This window comes from Neopelma chrysocephalum, unplaced genomic scaffold (assembly GCF_003984885.1).
Source record: "Neopelma chrysocephalum unplaced genomic scaffold, ASM398488v2 Primary Assembly neopelma1_25, whole genome shotgun sequence".
NCBI classification, from domain to species: Eukaryota; Metazoa; Chordata; class Aves; order Passeriformes; family Pipridae; genus Neopelma; species Neopelma chrysocephalum.
Genome location: NW_020897694.1, coordinates 26,794,144 through 26,807,689, shown reverse-complemented (window position 1 = coordinate 26,807,689; position 13,546 = coordinate 26,794,144). Strand labels below are relative to the sequence as shown.

Sequence of the window (13,546 nt, the reverse complement as noted above, 5' to 3'; positions counted from 1 at the left end):
AGTGTTGTTTGGCAGCAAAATCACCTTTTTCTCCGTTTCTAAAAATGGCCACGAACAGCTGGTATAAACTGTGTGCAGAACGGATTCTGGTGGGCTTAGGAGATTGGTAATGGGATAAGAGACCTTTCACCTTTAGGTCAGTAGTTCGAATTCAGCCCAGGTTAGCAGCAATTGAAAGTCTTTACCATCTGACACTGTTCGTTAGCCTATTTAAAATGACTGAAGCTAAGTGTCACAGTAAAACAAGATAACAGTATTCAGAAATATGAAGTCTCAGCAAACAGTACAAACAGTTGCTTGAGACTTTACTTCAAAATCCCACCATTCAGACTTCGTAGAAATCTACTCCTCTAACTCCTGACAGCCCCTTTCACTGCTCCCATGCTCCTGCTCACCTATCACAATTCATCCTGCAGGCAGCGACACACAGCAAGACAGCTCCCCGTCCCCATGGGTCTGCTATGGATACCGAAGTCACCACCTCTCTGTAGTTTTAGCTGGCAGTCCAGACTCAGCTCATTCCTTTGCTATTTGTATTTTGCTGCTACTGTTTACATAGTGTAGCTGCAATATTTTCCAGCACTTCTCTCCACTGAGCAAACGTTTAGCAGGTGACTCTTGACATGCAACAGATTACAGATACCATTAAGAAGCTGTAGAAACAGGAGTTTATAAGCAGTGGAGCTCCAAACAATCAGCAACAGGATTTCTATGTATTTTTAGACCTTTGCCAACCATGCTTTTTATACTCTCATGAGTGGACAAACAGGAAGTAGAAAGAGACATGTTGCACATAAAAATCCTTCCCATCTTTTAGACTAGGCACAGCCAGTTTTGTACAAAGACAAAGCTCTAGAATATATAATTTTCCAGGGGTCAGTAAAATCTGCTAAAACTCCTGAAAGTGGTAAACAAAAATTTTAACATGTTTTATGTTAAATTAAAACATTAAACATTTTAATGTTTTATGGGTGTATGGAAGATTATTTACCTTTATGCTTAAAGTCAAGTTTACTTTAAAAGACCTTAAAAACATTTACATAAAATAAATACTCTCACAATAACTAACTAAACTAAAAACACAGATATGCCATTTGCTTTCAATAAGTCTCTTGCAAACATGTCAGATTATTCTACAAAATTAATTTTTATTCCCTAAAAAGTTATTACAAAAATATTCAAACTGTCACATGAAGAGAAAACACACTGCTACTCAAATTACCATATTTCTCAACTCCAGTCTACGCAAATGATCTTTTCAATTACATTAAGGAAATTCAGACACGTTTTGAGGAGGAAGGGAGTACTCACTTGTTATTTAAACTGCACAACTCATGGGGGAGGCAGAAAGTTGGGAACAGACCTGAGACGCAAACATCCAAACTGTAAGTACTCTCGTCACACCACTCACTGTATCTTTTTTCAATTATTCTTTAGCTAACAAGGGATGTTTCTCTTTTCAAGGTACTACAAACATCCAGAATATGGGATATTTTCCCTTTGCTGTCACAAACTGATTCACACGCAGGAAGCTCAGCCACACCATACACACAGGTATTAACAGATATCCTTTAAGTACAGACCATACACTCTCTTCCTATAAATTCCAAGAGTAACATCTCTAACCTTCCAGTAAAGAGCAGAAGAAATTTTTCTAGTGAAAGCCAGCACTTCTGATAGTAACTTGATGAAAAGAATTTGACACAACTTGGAAGCTAGAAAGGCTATCAATCTAAGGGGTCAGAAAATTTTTATTTATTGCAAAGCTCATTTAGTTGTTTTGGACTATGACTGCCTTTGATTAGGCTTATGACAAATGGGCAACAAAACACACGACAGTGTGAGCAGCTATAAAAAAAAAATCATATATTCAATATCTGGTCTGCCTCAATTTTAACAGTGAACAGTGGTTTTCTGCCTGAAAACCACTCTAAAAGTGCCCTAAATGACAGCATACAGAAGTTCTCTGGTAGCTGCTAGGGCAGACATCCCTGCGGTCTCTTAAGAAAAGAAAGAATAACTAATTTTGCTATGCAATTATCCAATCTCATGTCTCATACTTATCAGCTAGCATCTGAAAGATGACAGAAAAGCAGAAGCAATAAAAAGAACATTGCCAACAGCGAAGAATAAGTCATTCTAGCTGAATCACTTAGAGGGAGTAAAACATCTGTAACAAATTTGTGTAGCATACAAGAGACACAATGGAGCTGATTCACCAAATTTTTTCATTTTCCAATCTTGTATAGTATTGCAACAACACTTAAAACAAAAATTAAATAAAATATAAACTTCATGCAAAGTGCTATTTATACCTTTTTTTGCACTATCATATAACAGAAAAGGTATATTCCCAAAGAGTTCCCAAAAAGACAGCCAAGTAACAGTACAACTCTTGGTTAATGCAAAACAATTTACCAAAACACTGAAAGGCATCTGACAGATACTCTAAAGGGAGGGAGGGGAGAAATCAGCAGGCAATGCAAAGTACTGGCCACAGATTAATTAGCAAGTATATTTTGAAGTATGTATCTCAAGTAAAAATTCTACAGTGATCTGATCAGAGATTGCTGAATCATTAAAACAGACACAAAAAATTGCATAATTTAGTTAGACACATTCTGATGATGCTGTGTCTAATGCACACTGACAAAGACCTTAAGAGCAGCATTTATGGATCAGACACCCATCATTTTAGAAAGTCCTTCCAGCTGTGGAGTGCTCAGCAAGAACAAGGCAAGTCAGTCTGTTAGCCACTGATCACAGGAGATGCAAAAGGAAAATAAAGACTGAAGCAATACAGGGACATCCAGACACTATCCTGGTTCTGAAGTTAAATCTGGACAAGCTTCATTAGAGTTTCTATGTTTGGCTCTTAATAGAAGGGAGGAAGTATGATGTTAGTTGTGTAACTGTTAGCTGAACAGAAAGTAAAGCCTGAGACCTGTGAGAAGAGACAGATCAATCAGGTAAGACGGGGGGGGGGGGAAGAATCAGAAAATTACTACTCTCCAGACTCAAACTGAAATGCTAATTAGAGACAATGCACAGTCAGGATAGAGGAATTACAGAATATCTAAACAAGTAGTCTAATTTAAGATTAGTAAATTTCTTTAAGAGTTTGAAAGAATAAGTTTGCTATTATAGGGGACTGTCAAACTGCTTAGGCTACATTTCAAAAGGAGTCTTTAAAGATGACATTGTGAAAGCTTTCTTACTACATATGTGGAGACATCTACAATTAAGCAAGTTAAAGGTTTGGGACTACAAACACCACTGGGCATTGCAGGAGGAAGACACCACAAAACCAGCAAAGATAACATCTTAAAAACAAATCACAAAAAGGAGACCAAGGATATTCCATCACTAGTTCCATTTAGAAACTAATGGACAATAATATACTCCAGCAAGGAAATGGTTTTGAAGTTCTAGTGGGTTATGCAGAAAACCATAAATTAATTTTCTTCTGTGTAAACAAGACCATAGAGTTACTAAAAAACATTGGCTCAAAAACTACAAGACTGGGAAAAGTGTAAAGAATATGACCAAAGAGATAGAATTCGTCTTAATATTTTAATGAACTATACATTGCCATTAAACACCATCCTCTCTAGTAGACCTGATAGCACCTAGCTATAGTCATGTGAAATGACTGTCATAGCTAATTCCAAAAACACTGGTGTCCTGCAAGCCAGTAAAAATTTTACCAGCAACCTTCCCCTGGCACAGAAGATTGCAACCCCCAAATTCTCTCCAACTTCTTAAACCGGAGCATAAATTTACCCAATTATTACACAAAGTCATGCAAAGATATCAGAATTATGAGGATCTCTTGACACTCAATCACTGCCCATGTGAACAAGCAACAGGCAGGACATGGCCCTAACATAGCTAAAACAGAATGAGATGCTAATCAAACTGTTGCTTGGTTCCATATTTCAGTCTTTTGGGTGTTATTTAAAGTGAGAAAAGGAGGATAAAGACAATGCAATGTGCCAGTTTTCTTCCCTATGACCACAAATGCATCACAAGAGTCAAGTAAGAGGTAGAAGGGGTTTTCCATAAAACACTGCTTGTCCCTTCACTTGCAGTGTACATTACAACAGCTACTACTGACTACATGAGTTGTTACAAAAATCCTACACCATGTCAGCATGCTTTTTACACAATTGTATTCCAGTCACAATTTCAATCACATGCAGATTGCTAGTGTTTTTATTGCTGATATACACATACAGTTTTAATCACCCTCCTAGAGAAACTCAGCAAGTGATCATCAAAGTATAAAAATAAGAAAGAAACTTCAGGGACCAGTGGAGAGAAGTCTCAGAGCACAGTGGCTAACCACTTACTGTGAACTCACAGTAGCACTTAACAATGACCTCTCGAAAGGTCTTTAGGTCAAGTGTAACAAAGAGCAAAAGCTCTGAACACTTACTTGAGTGCTGTGCAAGGGCTCACTGCTGCAAAATCTTGTATAGGTAACCTTATTTGAGTGTGCACATCTTTTAAGTTCAGTGGGAAGTGCATCAAGATACTTATGTTTAAGTCTTTGCAGGAGCAGACCCCTAAGTATGGGAGGAGGTTATGGTCTGTTTATTTAAATAACACTTTTCTAAATCTGAAGAGTTGTTTTTCTTACCTGAAGTCTAGTATTCATTTCCAAGAAGTAGAAATTCTTACTGGAGTCCACAAGGAATTCTACTGTTCCAGCAGAAGAATACTTTACTGCTTTGGCAAGAGCTACTGCTTGTTCTCCCATTGCTCTTCGAGTTTCAGGGTCTAGAAAAGTGCTACAATACAGAAAAAATGCCTTTCTTTAGTTAAAAAAAAAATTATTCTTCAGTCATTCCATCTTCTGCTTAAATTATGGTCAAAAGAGGACAGCATCATTATTTCAGTTATGAAAACATGTTAAGACTGTCAAATGTATGTCTTTACATTTGTATTACCCCTAAGTAGATATACTGCATGCTTTACAATTACTTCTAATGTACAGGAAATTCAGGATAAATAACCACATTCTCTACAATGTAAAATAACAGAAGACAACTCTTAGAACAGTGAGATCTATAATGATGTAAATTAAATGAAAAAAAATACATACAAATCCATGCTATTTTAGAAGGCATATCTATTTGCAAAAAACATGTAACTAAAAAATCCATCCAGTGGAAATATAAATGCCAGAATACCAAAAGACAAAAGGCCTAAGGGGAATTTTTCTGAGTCTGAATTAAAACAGTGTGGCCATTTAATTGATATTCTATGCAATAAAGAAGTTTTGGAAATTAATGAAGTATTTATTGAGGCTTCTTATTGGTTGCAATAAAGAATATATGAGCATTCATAATATTCAACTTGAACACCATCAACACCATCATAACTTGAACCTTCATATCCTCTATTTACTCTTTCAACTTTTCTTGTAAGCTGAAGATTAGTTATTCATGTTGATTGCAATTCTTTCTTTTCCACAAATACTGGACACACTCAAGGGCACCCAAAGAGCAGCTCATCTATTACCTTGGGAGGACTGTGAACACTGTCCAAATGCCAAGCTTTCTCATTCTAGGAGAGCACCATGCCACTTCCACTGGTCCAGTGAATTCAGACTCTGGAAAGTACACATTCTCCTTGTTACTCTCCTCTGTACTCTCCTCTAGTAATTAGAGCTAGATATATTTCTGTGGCATTCCATCAAAGCTGTGAAACTGGTCGCCCCTCAACCTGATATGTTGATCTTCAATGAAGGACAATGTGTAGCTGCTAATCTTATAAAAGATTACAAATACACTCATCATATTTCTGTTTTGACTTACATTAGGCACATAAGTCAGCTATAATTTTAAAAGTACTTTTGCAAGGGAATAGAAAGTTACTTCTACCTTACCTCTAAGTTACTGTTTAAAACTAAAATGCCAAATATTACATATTTCTTGAGATGGCTTCAACAGTGAGCTCTAATTCTGTAAAAAGGCAATCAGGAGCCTCCACCTATCTGAATTGGCCCCAAAGCCAGTGCAGCTCCACCTGGGGCCCAGGACTGCAGTCAGACAGAAGTCACTTATCTTTCAGAACTTATCTTTCAATATTTACTGTGGTGTTTTTCACTGAGACCTGAACTCACAGATGAGCTAGAGATGTCTGCCACAACAAACCATATTTGATAGGACACAAGAAGTGAGCAAACTAGGAGACAGTGGAATCCTTTTCTTTACTGGAAAAGTGCTATTTCACACCTCCATCCCTCCAGTGCCCACACAAGCAGATTCTGATGGAGCGTAAGGCAGGCATTTCCAGAACTTAGGTAAAAAATTCTTTCTTGGCAAACAATGGGACCAACAGGAAAAGGAAGTCAAGACTCATTCCAAGAAAGCTACCAGACCCTACATCAGATGAAAAGGAAGATCAGAAAATGTCAAAACCATGTCGTACCTATCAAGAATAGACACGGGTAAAAGAGTTTCATAATATTTCTTATTTTGATTCAGTAAGAGTATAATACAACCCAAAATCAACAATTTATTGTTGGGGTTTCTGCAGGGCTTTGATCATGAAAGGTCAATGAGTGGTTTATGAAGAACAGAACCTTCTCAATATCAGCTTCATACTCTATTTATAGAATAACCATTATTACTTCTCATACAGATTAAAGACAGTTACTCCCCTTTATTACAGTAGTGTCTTCCCTATACTTGTTAAATGCAGGTCTGAGATCTCACTGTTCAGCTCCTGCTGTAACCAAAGAATGGAACACAGCTGTGACATTGCTAAACTTGATCTCTGCCACACAGTTAGGCTTTTTGCTCTTAAAAATGACTGGATCATCCCTGTCATCGGCTTGGTTAATTAACCAAAGTCTTCATATTCCCTTCTGCTGCTTTACCTTTCATATACATTGTTTCTCCCTTTTATAACAATGTACCTTTTATAACCAAAATAACTTGTCCAATCTAATTAGGCACCACTTGAAAACAGCATTTTAAACCTGACTTCAAATAAATCTTTTGCTCACACATACACCTCTTTTTCCTTCGACAGCTCCTATGGCAGCACTGAGGCTACAAAATAAAGATTCACAAGATAAAAGTATCAAAAAGAAAAATAAGATAAGATCTTACACTTCACTCATAAGAACTTCATTAAGCTACTGTAAAGTTGATCAAGGGCAACACAATTTGTTATCACATTGTTTCTACAGCCAGAGAGATGAACCTCATGGGCATAAATATGCTAAAAAAGCATTTGAGAACACAGCTTTGCCCCCACATCTAAACAACGCACACCTATGAATCATGTACACAGTCACAAACAGAACAGGCTTGTGTTTCTCTTAAGTTGAAATCCTTCAAGGATTTCTAGACAAAGTGATAGGAAATGTAGAGTCTGATACACATACATGCTGTACAACTCTAAGGAGAACTTGTAGATAGAGTCCAATTCAACAATGCACCCTTCTGCTAAGCTCCTGCCTACATAAGTTCATTCAAATTGTCACTGGCTTCAAGCAGCACTTTGGCTATTAATTTGGAATCTGATCCTGACGTACTTGACATCATATTGAGATCTTTCAGAGTTTAGTGCTTAGAGAAAGGGAAAGTCACTGTTTATGCATCTTCCAAGGACAAAAAAAATCCTGAGAGAAACTAACAACAGTGCATGCAAAAAAAGTCACAAAAATTTTAGACATTTCTGTCACAGGCAGAAATAGAAACAAACATTGTAGTTCTCTGAACATCTTTTAATTAAAAAAGATAGCACAAAATTATCACCTAGGATAGATAAGGCAACCTTAATTCTGAATCTATGCAGCTAGGATTAAAAAAAAAAAGCATAATAGATTAATTATTTTGTGCCTGAGACTAAACTTTGAAATTTTGCGAAATTGTTACGAAACTATCCTAAAATCTTATTCTGAAAATCTTGGGTGCTACAGTTTAACCTCAAGGACGTGGAATCAATGCAGAAAAGTAGAGACAATGAAGAAAAGTAAGCAGACAGCTAGCAATTTCTAAGGACTTGCTCACTGTGGATGCTAATAGGGATCCTGCACGCTAGTACAGAGTGCAGTGGCAGGGCACTGTTCCATCATTCCTTGTCCAAGGTAGGCCTGAAAACGCAGAGAGAAGGTTTAACACAGCATCCTGAAGCTCAGCATTTTGACATATGATGGTTACAGATCATACTTCAAATCTTGTGTTCAGTTTTGGCCCTCTCAATTCAAGGAGGAAAGGTGTTGGGAGCATGTCCAGAGAAGAACAATGAAATTGGTGAAGGGTCTGGAGCACAATCTCATGAGGAGCAGCTGAAAGACCTGGGGTTATTTAGTCTGGACAAAAGGAGGCTCAGGGGAGACCTTATCACTGTCTACAACTACCTGAAAGGAGATTGTAGCAAGATAGGGGTCAGCCTCTTCTCCCAGGCAACAAGTGACAGGACAAGAGGATATGGCCTCAAGTTGTACCAGGGGAGGTTTAAGTTGGCCACTAGGAAAATTTTCTTCACAGAACTGAATGTCAAGTCTTGGAACAGGCTGCCCAGGAAAGTGGTGAAGTCGCCATCCCTGGAGGTACTTAAAAAACATGTAGATGTTGTGCTTAGGCTCTTGGTTTAGTGATGGACTTGGCAGTGTTACATTTACGGTTGAACTCAACAATCCTATGATTCTAAGTGGTATTCCATGAAGGATCAACCATTTAATGTCTTCTACTACTACAGCAAAGGACAAGAGCGAACGACCACAGTGAGTTGAAGAGCCTTTGTGTGGCACTTCTCCATAATAACATTCCAAAAATCTTAATTTTGGGCATCAAATAGTGCAGATAGCCAAGTGCCTCTGAACAGATGAACATTCCTTCACCCAAGTGGTGAGGCAAATTTAAAGGGCTTTAAGAGGATTCTAACAGGTTCAGAAATAGTTAGACATGTGCTGTCACCAAAGCAAAGTTTTAGAGCACTCCTTTGAGTTACTCCTCCAGTTATTGAATAGGACGTCAGTTGATCCTAAGGAATCAGTGGATTTTTTGATAAGCTGATAGGCCTTGTTTCTCCCAATAGGAAACAATATCTTATTAATCACTCTAGCAAACAGGAAAATACAGCCACATCCTTGCATTTTTTTCTCGCCAAAGTAGTCTCACAGCAACTGTCTCTAAAAATGAACAGAGAAGATCTTGGGCGGCAGAGGAACAAAAACTGAGCTAAGGAACAACAGACTAATTAATGTGACTCATCTCTTTAAATGTCAGCCTCTGTGGTGAAATGAAAAGACAACAGCATATCCAAAAGTGTGTAAAACCAGAAGCAAAAAAATTACAGTACATCAACAGGAAGCTTTGTGCATCACTAACTTTGCCCAGCACAAAATAAACTAGTGATGATTGAATGTGTCTTATTAAATGTGCTTCCCAGAACAGAGTAGGACAAATGACCAATGTTAAAAGGGTATAAGAAAAGTTTGTTGGTCTCCTAGATGAATCTGTGGGATTGACCACCACAGACCCCTGGACGGATCCCTTGAATACTGTAACCCCATCTGTGTGTGAACTAAAGGTGTTTCTCTCCTCATAAAGAAAGAGGGTTTTTTGTTTGTTTATAACAAAAGACTGAACTTCCCTAAGAAAACTGAAGATTCAAAGACAAAATGATCCCATAAGGACAAGTTCAACAGACTTAGCTTTTAAGAAAATTATATATTACTCTCAAAGCCAAAAGGCTCTCAGTCTCTAAAATTAGACACTTAGGAAAATGCCATCATAGGAATAGAGTAAATCAAAAAGGCTTGAGGTCATACAAAGGAAAAAACATTTTAGCCCATAGCATTCTTATCTCCTGGGCTTCAGGAAAGAAAAAAAAAAAACACTCTTTCAACCTATCTCAGAGGTCTTAATGGCAGCTACTATTTAGAATAGGAAAAAAAGAAGGAGAGTATATTTCCTCCATCCAGCTATATAAGAAGAGGTGTGTCCAGGAGTCATTAATCAATCAGACTAACTGAAACAGCCCAGCATTCACAGGAAGGGTTAACTTGAGCCTTTAGCGTTTCTATGGTGTCTCACAGAAGTCAGCACCCTGCAAGTCTTGCAACCCTTTGAAAATTAATGGATTCTGCAGCCAACTGCAAGGGGCTATAAGGCAGGTAAGACTTCCAAAGTTGTCAACCGAAGTCTGGCAGAGTCTAAAGCATTCAACAACAAGAAGGAAGAGTTTTCACACCAAATTTCGGAAGCTGTTGACTTGCCCAAACTCTTTTGTAGAGCTATAAGAGGGGATGAGAAAACTTACTGGCAACTCCAATAGAGAAGCCCAAGAAAGTTAAAAGGCTGATATTTCTGATGAAAGAAACACTCTGATCACAGCTGGTCAGTTGAGAGAAAGGCATATCATCCCTCTTTAATTGACCACAGGTATGGAGAATGAGCAGGTAGCAGTGACAGGCATTGCCTTACATATACTTGTGAAGCAAAAGACACTCCTCTTTTAAGTGTATATGTATGTGCACATGCACATCATAGCGGGAGCTGATGTATTCACTTTTCACAAAAACATGGTAAGATCTTGACACAGAAGCAGCATAAGCCTTCCAAGAAACCCACAAGCATGACCAAGAAGCATTTATTAGTGGGTTTCTATCTTTAAACTTTGTTTTTTTAATTTGAAATCTAAGTCCAACAGTGTAAGTCCTGTAGTTATGATCCAACATTAACTAATAAACTGCCTCTAAATAAACACCATTTGGATGATGTGCTTTTCCTCACATCCCAAACTGTTGCATCACAGTGCTGTGCTATAAAAAAAATACATCAAACCCACCTGACTGGGGAAAATATTACACTGGGAATTCCCACAGGCAGTGATATACCCATGTCTGGCTTTCTGAAATCAGAAGTTCCTGCCACCCATTTTATATACTTACTTTCCAATGAATGCCATGCAACAGAAAACTAAGCAAGACCATACCTTGCACAGAAGCAACGTATTTCAGCTTCACGTGAAACCAGCGAGATTAAGATCATTTAGCACTTTTGAGTTACTGGACACATACATCTCTAGTTCACTATCACAAATGGTACTAAACCATTCCATTTTAAATAGAAATATACAGAATTATGTGGTTCTCCCACAATTACTCTAACACAGTCAAATATCTGTATCTGTAGTAAAATTCATACTTATTCCATATTTTATTTTACTTTTATATCCAAAAGTGAACAAAGAAAAATTTCAGATAAACTAAGCCATTTCATACCACATATATTTGATAAGACCTATATCCATTTTATACAAGATCATGAAAAAAATGAACTACACAACACCTGCTTTCTTGAAAGACATTGTAAAGCATTGTCAAAACACCCTCAAGAACAACATCAAAACTGCATTACAGTCAAATGACTATGACAAACATTTATTTATTTTCTTTGTGGGTTTTTAAAAGAATAAAATTTGCTTGCATTTGTACAGTAAATAGAATCACCAGCTTTCCAAAAGTACTTTCAATTACGATGAAGCTGCATCAATAATCTAGCATTCATACCTTGGTGCTTCCTCCACAACTTTCTGGTTTCTCCTTTGAATGGAGCATTCTCTTTCATTCAACCACAAGGCATTACCATGCTTATCTGCCAAAATCTGAAACAATAACACACTGCTATTAACAAAGATATGCATGGGTACGGTCCTTTGACTTCATATTATTATGCAGAATTTATTTGTTCAGTTTCTTCCAATCTAAAATAGAGATGGCGAAAAAAAGGTCATGTAGAAAATTAATTGTATATGAACTACTAATACAACACTTCTTCAAATTCTGAACAGAATTATTCTAAAGCCTCTGTATAGAGTCAGTACATGGCAAAAACCCATTCACTTCAAAATACAATTTCTGAATTTTTGGAAGCTTATTACAAAAGACTGAAATAAGATTAAAACTACATTTAGAAGCATTTTAAGTTTGTATTGCATTATGAAATTACACAAAACCATATTGTTAGGCAAAATCTTGTGTCAACAAAGAAGACAAAAATCTCCAAGGATGCCAAATTTTGCTCCTGAATTACACAGAAAAGTTTTCAGAAAGAACGGTTAATGCAGCTTTCTTAGTAGGTGAACCACAGTGCCCCGTCTTTAATGAAGAAGAAAAAAATCTTCAGAAATTCTGCTATCTTTTACTAAGGAGGAGAAAATTTGCAACTTCCTTAGTACTTTCAATGGAAATTAAGGCAGTAGTTTTGAGGAATTTTTTTACAAATCAGGTATCAACTACAGTTCTCAGCTGCAGCTTCAGTTCATGGAAGAGATAATGCAGAATCAATTATCTAGATCCAACTACCTAAATTACACAGTAGAAAAAAACCGACAAGTTCAGCAGAGCAGAACTCCCAACTGATTCCGCAACTTCAAACTAGAGGGAGAAGTAAGAAAAGGAACTCTGTACTTTTATGAAATTGACGGTATGGTGCAGCCATTTCTAATATCCAGATACTGGATTTAAGGATTCAAGTAGACTTCTTATGATGTTATACTCTATACTTACTCTTAGAACAATTTCTTTCATCGCAGACCACACCTGCTCCCTTTCTTCCTTATAAAATTTTCCCTCTAACCCATTTTTTTCTCATCTATCTTGCTGCTCCCATCTGCGGGAACCCATGCCAATATTCATGCTTCATTCTTTACTACTGCAGTTCTACACTGAAAACCAACAAGATAAAACAAGGAGACAATCTTCCTCAAACTGTGTGAACTCAACCATATCTACTCACATTTGTGACAACGAATGTGTATTATTTATTATTCCTTTTAGCACCAGAGTGAATATGGCACTAGGCAAGATGAATTCCTGCATCTATGACACCAGTGGTTGCTGAGGCGTAAATAATCTGGGTAGATGTGACTGAAAATGAGGCAGTGAACTCATGAAGACAACTCACGTGTGCTATATAGCATCAGATCCAGGGTGCTTTGCGCATCATAGGATCAGATGTATTTTTTTTCCTCAGAAATTCTGTTGTGCTCCCATATATTTATGGAGCTGTCTAGTGAAAAAAAAAGCCCCTTCAAAGATGTCTAGATGATTGACAACTTCAGAATTTCCTACGTTACAGCCTGTCCCAGACCCCTCTTCTTCCCCGTGCAGGGGGAGGTTTAGCAGCAGCAGCACCAGGGTGGCTCCAACCAACTGCTAGATTCCCTAACAGGGGACTCAGCACAAAGATTAAAAAAAAAAAAAAAAATGGAAAAAAGAAATACCCAGGTGATATGGTTTGGAGTTGGCTCCCCGCCAAGTCTCCAAACCTTACCACAAGAAGTCCCCCTCCCCACCCCAAACCAAGGAAGAAAAGGGGGAAAAAAAACCCAAAAGAACCGAAAACGAGAGAGACAAAGCAATATATATATAAATATATTTACACTTATATTACAGTTATGTACAGTTGAAATATATATACAATTTCACAGGGAAAAGGGAAAGGGGAAGGGAAGAACAAAAACCAAAATTATATATATATATATATATATATATATATATATATATATATATGTC

General features: G+C 37.3%; 1 protein-coding gene across 1 annotated transcript in view; it reads right to left on the bottom strand.

The window, feature by feature from the left end:
* Positions 1-13,546, bottom strand: part of PCCA (propionyl-CoA carboxylase subunit alpha) — a 281,091-nt gene that overhangs the window by 166,557 nt on the left and 100,988 nt on the right. The window contains exons 12-13 of the mRNA XM_027675186.1: positions 11,540-11,634; positions 4,643-4,793 (exon numbers count right to left, since the gene is read on the bottom strand). Of these exons, the coding sequence (XP_027530987.1) occupies positions 4,643-4,793; positions 11,540-11,634 (246 nt within the window). The remainder of the gene's footprint in view (positions 1-4,642; positions 4,794-11,539; positions 11,635-13,546) is intronic.